Raw genomic sequence first — 12500 nt, 5'->3', positions numbered from 1 at the left:
CGCGACACTCGTCGTCTGACCTCACGGACTAACCACGCGACACTCGTCGTCTGACCTCACGCACTAACCTCGCGACACTCGTCGTCTGACCTCACGGACTAACCACGCGACACTCGTCGTCTGACCTCACGCACTAACCTCGCGACACTCGTCGTCTGACCTCACGGACTAACCTCGCGACACTCGTCGTCTGACCTCACGCACTAACCTCGCGACACTCGTCGTCTGACCTCACGGACTAACCACGCGACACTCGTCGTCTGACCTCACGCATTAACCTCGCGACACTCGTCGTCTGACCTCACACTAACCACGCGACACTCGTCGTCTGACCTCACGCATTAACCTCGCGACACTCGTCGTCTGACCTCACACTAACCTCGCGACACTCGTCGTCTGACCTCACGCATTAACCTCGCGACACTCGTCGTCTGACCTCACACTAACCACGCGACACTCGTCGTCTGACCTCACGCACTAACCTCGCGACACTCGTCGTCTGACCTCACGCACTAACCTCGCGACACTCGTCGTCTGACCTCACGCACTAACCTCGCGACACTCGTCGTCTGACCTCACGCACTAACCTCGCGACACTCGTCGTCTGACCTCACGCACTAACCTCGCGACACTCGTCGTCTGACCTCACGCACTAACCTCGCGACACTCGTCGTCTGACCTCACGCACTAACCTCGCGACACTCGTCGTCTGACCTCACGCACTAACCTCGCGACACTCGTCGTCTGACCTCACGCACTAACCTCGCGACACTCGTCGTCTGACCTCACGCACTAACCTCGCGACACTCGTCGTCTGACCTCACGCACTAACCTCGCGACACTCGTCGTCTGACCTCACGCACTAACCTCGCGACACTCGTCGTCTGACCTCACGCACTAACCTCGCGACACTCGTCGTCTGACCTCACGCACTAACCTCGCGACACTCGTCGTCTGACCTCACGCACTAACCTCGCGACACTCGTCGTCTGACCTCACGCACTAACCTCGCGACACTCGTCGTCTGACCTCACACTAACCTCGCGACACTCGTCGTCCGACCTCACTCGTCATCTGACCTCACACACTAACCTCGCGACACTCGTCGTCTGACCTCACGCACTAACCTCGCGACACTCGTCGTCTGACCTCACACTAACCTCGCGACACTCGTCGTCTGACCTCACGCACTAACCTCGCGACACTCGTCGTCTGACCTCACGCACTAACCTCGCGACACTCGTCGTCTGACCTCACGCACTAACCTCGCGACACTCGTCATCTGACCTCACGCACTAACCTCGCGACACTCGTCGTCTGACCTCACGCACTAACCTCGCGACACTCGTCGTCTGACCTCACACACTAACCTCGCGACACTCGTCGTCTGACCTCACGCACTAACCTCGCGACACTCGTCGTCTGACCTCACACTAACCTCGCGACACTCGTCGTCTGACCTCACGCACTAACCTCGCGACACTCGTCGTCTGACCTCACGCACTAACCTCGCGACACTCGTCGTCTGACCTCACGCACTAACCTCGCGACACTCGTCATCTGACCTCACGCACTAACCTCGCGACACTCGTCGTCTGACCTCACACACTAACCTCGCGACACTCGTCGTCTGACCTCACGCACTAACCTCGCGACACTCGTCATCTGACCTCACACACTAACCTCGCGACACTCGTCGTCTGACCTCACGCACTAACCTCGCGACACTCGTCATCTGACCTCACGCACTAACCGCGCGACACTCGTCGTCTGACCTCACGCACTAACCTCGCGACACTCGTCGTCTGACCTCACGCACTAACCTCGCGACACTCGTCATCTGACCTCACACACTAACCGCGCGACACTCGTCGTCTGACCTCACGCACTAACCTCGCGACACTCGTCGTCTGACCTCACGCACTAACCTCGCGACACTCGTCGTCTGACCTCACGCACTAACCTCGCGACACTCGTCATCTGACCTCACGCACTAACCTCGCGACACTCGTCGTCTGACCTCACACACTAACCTCGCGACACTCATCGTCAGACCTCACTCGTCATCTGACCTCACACTAACCTCGCGACACTCGTCGTCTGACCTCACACTAACCTCGCGACACTCATCGTCAGACCTCACTCGTCATCTGACCTCACACACTAACCTCGCGACACTCGTCGTCTGACCTCACACACTAACCTCGCGACACTCGTCGTCTGACCTCACACACTAACCTCGCGACACTTGTCGTCTGACCTCACACACTAACCTCGCGACACTCGTCGTCTGACCTCACACACTTACCTCGCGACACTTGTCGTCTGACCTCACACACTAACCTCGCGACACTCGTCGTCTGACCTCACACACTAACCTCGCGACACTCGTCGTCTGACCTCACACACTAACCTCGCGACACTCGTCGTCCGACCTCACTCGTCATCTGACCTCACACACTAACCTCGCGACACTCGTCGTCCGACCTCACTCGTCATCTGACCTCACACACTAACCGCGCGACACTCGTCGTCTGACCTCACACACTAACCTCGCGACATTCGTCGTCCGACCTCACACACTAACCTCGCGACACTCGTCGTCCGACCTCACTCGTCATCTGACCTCACACACTAACCTCGCGACACTCGTCGTCCGACCTCACTCGTCATCTGACCTCACACACTAACCTCGCGACACTCGTCGTCCGACCTCACTCGTCATCTGACCTCACACACTAACCTCGCGACACTCATCGTCCGACCTCACTCGTCATCTGACCTCACGCACTAACCTCGCGACACTCATCGTCCGACCTCACTCGTCATCTGACCTCACACACTAACCTCGCGACACTCATCGTCCGACCTCACTCGTCATCTGACCTCACACACTAACCTCGCGACACTCATCGTCCGACCTCACTCGTCATCTGACCTCACGCACTAACCTCGCGACACTCGTCGTCTGACCTCACACACTAACCTCGCGACACTCGTCGTCCGACCTCACACACTAACCTCGCGACACTCGTCATCTGACCTCACACACTAACCTCGCGACACTCGTCATCTGACCTCACACACTAACCTCGCGACACTCGTCATCTGACCTCACACACTAACCTCGCGACACTCGTCATCTGACCTCACACACTAACCTCGCGACACTCGTCGTCCGACCTCACACACTAACCTCGCGACACTCGTCATCTGACCTCACACACTAACCTCGCGACACTCGTCATCTGACCTCACACACTAACCTCGCGACACTCATCGTCCGACCTCACTCGTCATCTGACCTCACACACTAACCTCGCGACACTCATCGTCCGACCTCACTCGTCATCTGACCTCACACACTAACCTCGCGACACTCGTCGTCTGACCTCACACACTAACCTCGCGACACTCGTCGTCCGACCTCACACTAACCTCGCGACACTCGTCGTCCGACCTCACTCGTCGTCTGACCTCACACACTAACCGCACGACACTACTGTAGGCTACTGCAGATGGCAGTTATCGCGAGGCATTATTTTTTAATAACGCAGGTTAAAATACGGGATATTTACAGGAAAATACTAATACAGGAAGACTGCGGGAAAGTATAATAAAATACGGGACTTTCCCGGCCAAAACGGGATACTTGACGTGTGTGTGTGTGTGTGTGTGTGTGTGTGTGTGTGTGTGTGTGTGTGTGTTAGTCTGTGCGTATGAGGAATACAGATCCATCTCTCAAACACAGTCTCAGACTGGAAGCACAGATTTAAATCAAAATAATAATAAAGCCGATAACATCTATAATAAATATAAATGATCAGAGGAGGTGTTTGAGGAGGTGATGTCAGAATGTCCCAGATTCAGGAAAACCAAAGACACTGAGTGCCGGCGTGTGTGTGTGGTGTGTGTGTATGTTGTAGGTAAATATATCGCCGCCACGCAGCGTCCGGATGGCTCCTGGAGGAAGCCGCGGCGGGTGAAGGACGGATACGTTCCGCAGGAGGAGGTACCGGTGTAAGCGCTTGACCCACAATGCATTGCGTCGCACCGCAGTAGAGCCGAGACCACGCCCTCTTCCCACTTGCCAATCACGAGTCTCTCTTCTCTCTCCGCAGATACGAGAACAAATACGTGAAGTTCTTCAAGAGTAAACCCGACCTGCCGCCCGGCATGAGTCCGGAGAGCGGAGCCGAGAGACAGAGCGACGCCACGCGCTCCAAAACCGCCAAACGCAACATGAAGCGCAAAGAGAAGCGCAAGGAGGGGCGGGGCCAGCCTGAGGAGGGGCGGGGCCAGCCTGATGAGGGGAGGGGCCAGCCTGAGGAGGGGAGGGGCCTGGGCGAGGAAGGGCGGGACCTGTGTGAGGAGGGGCGGGGCCTGGGCGAGCAGCTGGAGCAGGCACGGGGCCTGAGCCAGCAGCTGGAGGGGATGAGGGTCAGCACTGAGGAACCCACAGCCGCAGAAAAGGCCAAGAAGATGAAGAACCTGCGGAAGAAGCTGCGGCAGGTGGAGGAGCTCCAGCAGAAGCTCGACTCTGGAGAGATCAGGAGCCCCAGCCAGGAGCAGCTGGACAAACTGGGGCGGGGCCAGGCCTTGAGGGCGGAGCTACAGCTGCTGGAGGCGGGCCTGTGAGACCAGCTGTCAATCATCGGCTGTGTTTGTGTGTCACTCTTGTGTGTTATACATCATGACTCTGCGCTCTGGACTCTTTATAGGAGCGCCGATGCTTTCGCCCGATGAGCCTCAGAGACTGAAGGACTGAAAATCATGATCTCCTCTTTTTTTTTTTACCACCGTAGTGCATAACGGCATGAGTTAATAATGTGCAGAATTGTGTTATATTAAACATAGCATAACAATCTGTATTTCTCGTCCTTGTCTGTTCCTGTGTGTGTGTGTGTGCAGGGGCGTGGGACTGGGGGGATAAAGGGTACTGAGTAACCAGGGCCCGAGGCAGGGGGGGGCCTTAGAAGTCAGTTTTCTATACATACACATACATGGTACAGGGGCCCAGCAAGATGGTTTGTACCCAGGGCCCAAAATTTGGTGCTACGCCCCTGTGTGTGTGTGTGTGTGTGTATGTGTGTACATGTTTTTCTAGCCTGGTGAGGACTTCAACCTGAATGCACACAGACTCATGGGGACTCGTGTCACCGTGGGGACCTAAATTGAGGTCCCCATGGGTACAAAAGCTTATAAATCATACAGAATGAGTTCTATTGAAAATGTAAAAATGTAGAAAGTTTCCTGTGATGGGTAGGTTTAGGGGCAGGGGCAGTGTAGGGGGATAGATTATATGGTTTGTATGGTATAAAAACCATCACGTCTATGGCAAGTCCCCACAAAGATAGCGCACCAGACATGTGTGTGTGTGTGTGTGGAAAGTGGCATTGACGCTCAGTTCCACAGACAGGGCTTAGATTAAACCAGGATTAGGATATTAAAGCGTTAGTTCAGCCAGAAATGTAAATAGTGTGATTAATTCCTCCTGTGGTTGGCCAGCCGTCAGACCTCCGCTCATCTTCACACACAGATGAAGATATTAGTGTTGAAATCCGATGGCTCAGAAAGGCCTTCATTGACACCAATGTCATTTCCTCTCTCAAGACCCATAAAGGCACTAAAGACGTCGTTACAAAGCCCATCTCACTACAGCGGCTCTACAATCATTGATGAAGAGGCCAGAATAGAGTTAGTGCGCAAAAACACTAAATAACGACTTATATAGTGATGGCCGATTTCAGAACAAAGCTTCGAACCGTTATGAGTCAGTGAATCGATTCATGATTCGGATCGCCAGAGTCTCGTGATTTCAGCAGTTTGACACGTGGGGTGCTTCCCAACTCTTATTTGTGCATCCTCGTTTCCTGTCCTCGCGCCTTAGCTCCGCCCCTTCAGGACGAGAGGACGGAGGAATTGAATCAAGTGGAATGATATCCTCGCTCCCTTTAACGTCACTTTAAAGCGTTGTCAGTTAATGATGACTCTACCGCTGGATTTAGTCGGGATTCTTGAACATTAGAGATATTTAGAGACTATGTATATTGTGAGCTTCAGCCTCCACAAAATACCACATTTGTCCATATTTTAATTAATATTACCAGTTATTATTTACAACGAAACCCAGTTATTAACTGCTTTTTCATTGTATAGTATTAGTTTCTATTTGTTTCTTTCATTTCTTGTGCTTTGCTATAATTCTGCAACTGTCAGGTGTTGTTATTTGACAAACATTTGTGTCTTGTACATGTAAACAATAATAATGATGAATAAACTGGCACGATGTGAAGGGGAGGAGAATTAATGTGTGCGTCACGTTTAGTCGATAAAACACTTCCTCAAAGGATCCACCAGAGTATCCTCGCTCACGACTCCTCCATCCTCTCTTCACTCCTCCATCCTCTCCTTACTCCTCCATCCTCTCTTCACTCCTCCATCCTCTCTTCACTCCTCCATCCTCTCCTTACTCCTCCATCCTCTCCTCACTCCTCCATCCTCTCCTCACTCCTCCATCCTCTCCTTACTCCTCCATCCTCTCTTCACTCCTCCATCCTCTCTTCACTCCTCCATCCTCTCTTCACTCCTCCATCCTCTCCTCACTCCTCCATCCTCTCTTCACTCCTCCATCCTCTCCTTACTCCTCCATCCTCTCTTCACTCCTCCATCCTCTCTTCACTCCTCCATCCTCTCCTTACTCCTCCATCCTCTCCTCTCTCCTCCATACTCTCCTCACTCCTCCATCCTCTCTTCACTCCTCCATCCTCTCTTCACTCCTCCATCCTCTCCTTACTCCTCCATCCTCTCCTCTCTCCTCCATCCTCTCTTCACTCCTCCATCCCCTCCTTACTCCTCCATCCTCTCCTCTCTCCTCCATCCTCTCCTCACTCCTCCATCCTCTCCTCTCTCCTCCATCCTCTCCTCACTCCTCCATCCTATCCTCCATCCTCTCTTCACTCCTCCATCCTCTCTTCACTCCTCCATCCTCTCTTCACTCCTCCATCCTCTCCTCACTCCTCCATCCTCTCCTCACTCCTCCATCCTATCCTCCATCCTCTCTTCACTCCTCCATCCTCTCCTCACTCCTCCATCCTCTCTTCACTCCTCCATCCTCTCTTCACTCCTCCATCCTCTCCTCACTCCTCCATCCTCTCTTCACTCATCCATCCTCTCCTCACTCCTCCATCCTCTCCTCTCTCCTCCATCCTCTCCTCACTCCTCCATCCTCTCCTCTCTCCTCCATCCTCTCTTCACTCCTCCATCCTCTCCTTACTCCTCCATCCTCTCTTCACTCCTCCATCCTCTCCTTACTCCTCCATCCTCTCCTCTCTCCTCCATCCTCTCCTCACTCCTCCATCCTCTCCTCTTTCCTCCATCCTCTCCTCACTCCTCTCCTCACTCCTCCATCCTCTCCTCTCTCCTCCATCCTCCCCTCACTCCTCCTTCCTCTCTTCACTCCTCCATCCTCTCCTCTCTCCTCCATCCTCTCCTCACTCCTCCATCCTCCCCTCACTCCTCCTACAAGATGGCTGAGCTCCATCGGTTTCCGGGTCATAGGATGGAGGACGGAGGAGCGAGGAAACGAGGAGGGATATTGAGAAGCACCCGTGATTTCAGCAGTTTGACACGCGATGCGAATCATGAATCGATTCACTGACTCATAGCGGTTCGAATCATGAATCGATTCACTGACTCATAACGGTTCGAAGCTTTGTTCTGAAATCGGCCATCACTTTATAAGTCGTTATTTAGTGTTTTTGCGCACTAACTCTATTCTGGCCTCTTCATCAATGATTGTAGAGCCGCTGTAGTGAGATGGGCTTTGTAACGACGTCTTTAGTGCCTTTATGGGTCTTGAGAGAGGAAATGACATTGGTGTCAATGAAGGCCTTTCTGAGCCATCGGATTTCAACACTAATATCTTCATCTGTGTGTGAAGATGAGCGGAGGACTGACGGCTGGCCAACCACAGGAGGAATTAATCACACTATTTACATTTCTGGCTGAACTAACGCTCTAAAGTATCTTTTATAAACGTGCCTTAGAATAAAACAACCGATGTGCATCTGGAGCATAGACCGTAAAAAAATATGGACGACTCGTCATCATCCGTTTCCGCTTGCCATATTTGAAGCTTTCAGGCGGGGGTGCACGGCACGGACATCTTGGGACCGAGTCTGCGCAGTAGCGATTTCGGGACCGGAGTTGCGCAGTAGAGCACAGGAAGTAGAGCAGGAAGTACAGCCGCGATATCAAAAACCCGCCCACACTCTCGCAGATGCAGAACAATTAATAATGTTGGTGTGAAATAAACAGTTATGGAAATGATGTAGAAATTAAAGCTAAAGCTCAAATCTGCTCCCAAAAATTCCGAAAAAAGTCCGTTAGTGCCTCAGTGACAACCTCAGCCTTTAGTCTGGGACTATCTTAAGCCTGATCTGTGGAACCGGGTGAGTGTGTGTCAGGGCCGTGCACAGGGGGGTGGCCCGGTGGCTAGAGCCACTGCCCCTTTGCCCTCATTGGCTAAGGTGCCCCTCTTGCCCCCTTCCCTCCCTCACCCTCAGAGGATTCCCATAAAAGCGTAATAAAAATCCACTCATTTCGCTAATCCGTTTCGTGTTTTCCCGCTCGCTCCGCAGCACTGCTCAAAGTCTGCAGCGGTGTCCGCTCTCTGTGGAGACGGCAGTTAAAGAACGTTGTCCCATAAACAGGTAGGCTATATTACAAACTACAATCCACATACAGACAGTGGTTGATCCACAGAATTAGTAGTTTGTTTGTTTCAACAGTGCAAACATGGAGCTCTAGCATGTCAGCGGGTAAATCATCACTGTTGGCTATAGCCCTACTGAATATTGCTGAAGGTTTGTCACTCTTAAGTCCTGTAAAATAGATTTCCGATTATAATACATTTTACAAGTTAATAGTAGCCTATCTATAACATAGCCTACGCAATTTATGATATTTTATTTAGACCATATTAATCGTATACAATAAAAAAGGTAATATAAGGGCTATTATAACTGAGTTGTATCAGGGTCCAATGGGGCTAAAGCACACCCGAAGAAAAATGTGCTAATTTTTCAAAAAAGTTCATACTTGTGCAAAAAAATCTCTAGCACGTTTGCAGTATTTTCTGTTTATTTTGATTTATAAAATAATTAACCATTGTTCATGAGATCCCAAAATCATTTAATAAAGTTGTATCGTTATAACAACTAAATATATTTGTATTATATGATTATTATCATATTTTTATTATAAATATGATGTTGCCTCTAAGATGGACACCCAACTTAAGATATTTACCAGCCGAATCTTAACCATGTCATGTCAACAAATGGAAGTCAGTCAGCTGTTTATCATCATGTTAAATAGGCCTTTTACCCCAAATACCATACTTTTACATATTCTGTTATTAAAAAACTGTTGCATATGATTTGCATAAATCATAAACAAGACCTTTGTCTCAAAATATATTCAATAATTTTAGTAATTCTCATTTGCAACTTAAATCTCCAATAAATAAATAAAAAATAGAAAAGAGATCAAATTAACCCAGAATCAATTTTTTGGAAGAATAATTAGAACAACATAAATTTAATTAGCACTAAAGCCTAACAATTGTATTTACAGTATGATTGTAAAAGGTTTGTTATTCATTCTCTATATTAAGATGATACTCAATCCCCTTATAGTGCCTCTTTTTTTGGTTTGGACCACTGCCCCTCAAAATATCTGTGCACGGCCCTGGTGTGTGTGTGTGTGTGTGTGTGTGTGTGTGTGTGTGTGTGTGTGTGTGTGTGTGTGTGTGTGTGTGTGTGTGTGTGTGTGTGTGTGTGTGTGTGTGTGTGTGAGTGAGTGAGTGAGTGTGAGTGTGTGTGTGTGTGTGTGTGTGTTGCTCAAACACGTCTGATAGAGTGCACACTTTAACCTGTTTAGCATACGGGCCACAAATGTGTTTATATGATAGAAATAAGCAATATCTGGAAGCTTGATTCTGAATACTGAATAAAAAAGTAATTCCGACTTTATTGCTCACACACTCACTCGCGCACACACACACACACTCACTGACACTCACTCACACACTCACTCACACACTCACACACACTCACTCACACACATACTAACACTCACTCACTCCCACTCACTGACACACACACACTCACTTACTCACACACTCACTCACACACACTCACACTCACTCCCACACACTCACTCACACACTCACTCACACACTCACTCACACACTCACTCACACACACACACACACACACACACACACACACACACACACACACACACACACACACACACACACACACTCACTCACTCACTCACTCACTCACTCACTCACTCCCACACATTCACACTCACTCCCACACACTCACTCACTCACTCACACACTCACACACTCACACACTCACACACTCACACACTCACACACTCACTCCCACACACACACACACTCACTCACACACTCACTCACACACACACACACACTCACTCACACACTCACTCACTCACACACTCACTCACACACACACACACACACACACACTCACTCACACACACTCACTCCCACACACTCACACACTCACTCCCACACACACACACACACACTCACTCACTCACTCCCACACACTCACTCACTCACTCACACACTCACTCCCACACACTCACTCACTCACTCACTCACTCCCACACATTCACACTCACTCCCACACACTCACTCACTCACTCACACACATTCACACTCACTCCCACACACTCACTCACTCACTCCCACACATTCACACTCACTCACTCACTCACACACTCACTCCCACACACTCACTCACTCACTCACTCACTCCCACACATTCACACTCACTCACTCACTCACACACTCACTCACACACATTCACACTCACTCCCACACACTCACACACTCACTCACACACTCACTCCCACACACTTACTCACTCACTCACACACTCACTCACTCACACACTCACTCCCACACACTCTCACACACTCCCACTCGCTCACTCACTCCCACACACTGACACTCACTCTCACTCACTCACACACTCACTCCCACACACTCACTCACTCACACACACTCTCACACACACACTCACTCACACACTCACTCACTCACTCACTCACTCACTCACTCACTCCCTCACACACTCTCACACACACACTCACACTCACTCCCACTCACTCACTCACACACTCACTCCCACACACTCACTCCCACACACTCACACTCCCTCCCACACACTCACTCACACACCCCCTCCCACACACTCACACTCACTCCCACACACTCACTCCCACACTCCCTCCCACACACTCACTCACACACTCCCTCCCACACACTCACTCACACACCCCCTCCCACACACTCACACTCACTCCCACACACTCACTCCCACACTCCCTCCCACACACTCACTCACACACTCCCTCCCACACTCACACACTCCCTCCCACACACTCACACTCACTCCCACACACTCACTCACTCCCACTCACACACTCACTCACACTCACACACACACTCATTCACTCACACTCACTCACACTCACACACACACTCACACTCACTCCCACACACTCACACTCACTCACTCACACTCACTCACTCACTCACTCACTCACTCACTCACTCACTCACTCTCACACTCACACTCCCACTCACTCCCACACACTCACTCACGCACACTCACTCCCACACACTCACACTCACTCCCACTCACTCACACTCACTCCCACACACTCACTCACTCACACTCACACACACACACACACACACACTCACTCACACTCACACTCACTCACACACACTCACTCCCACTCACACACTCACTCACACTCCCTCACACACACTCACTCACTCACTCACACTCACTCCCACACGCTCACTCACTCACACACACTCACTCCCACACACTCACTCACACACTCACTCACTCCCACACACTCACTCCCACTCACACACTCACACACTCACTCACTCACACTCACTCCCACACACTCACACTCACTCCCACACACTCACACTCTCTCACACTCACTCCCACACACTCTCTCACACACTCACTCACTCACACTCACACACTCACTCACTCACTCCCACATACTCACTCACACTCACTCACACTCACTCCCACACACTCTCTCACACACTCACTCACTCACACTCACACACTCACTCACACTCTCTCACACTCACTCCCACACACTCTCTCACACACTCACTCACTCACACTCACACACTCACTCACTCACACTCACTCCCACACACTCACACTCACTCCCACACACTCACACTCTCTCACACTCACTCCCACACACTCTCTCACACACTCACTCACTCACACTCACTCACTCACACTCACTCCCACACACTCCCACTCACTCCCACACACTCACTCACACACTCACTCACTCACACTCACACACTCACTCACTCACTCCCACACACTCACTCACACTCACTCCCA

The 12500-nt window shown here is 50.9% G+C and overlaps 1 protein-coding gene across 2 annotated transcripts in view; it reads left to right on the top strand.

The window, feature by feature from the left end:
* Positions 1 to 12500, top strand: part of pym1 (PYM homolog 1, exon junction complex associated factor) — a 40189-nt gene that overhangs the window by 5490 nt on the left and 22199 nt on the right. Inside the window, exons 3-4 of one of the 2 annotated variants that reach the window (XM_067414633.1) lie at positions 3927 to 4020; positions 4122 to 4871. The exons of the other annotated variant lie outside the window; for it this stretch is intronic. Of the exons in view, the coding sequence (XP_067270734.1) occupies positions 3927 to 4020; positions 4122 to 4638 (611 nt within the window). The 3' untranslated portion in view covers positions 4639 to 4871. Of the gene's footprint in view, positions 1 to 3926; positions 4021 to 4121; positions 4872 to 12500 lie in introns of those variants that run through there. 2 annotated transcript variants of the gene reach the window in all.

This window comes from Pseudorasbora parva, chromosome 13, assembly GCF_024679245.1.
Source record: "Pseudorasbora parva isolate DD20220531a chromosome 13, ASM2467924v1, whole genome shotgun sequence".
NCBI classification, from domain to species: domain Eukaryota; kingdom Metazoa; phylum Chordata; class Actinopteri; order Cypriniformes; family Gobionidae; genus Pseudorasbora; species Pseudorasbora parva.
This window is presented reverse-complemented; position numbering and strand designations above follow the sequence as displayed.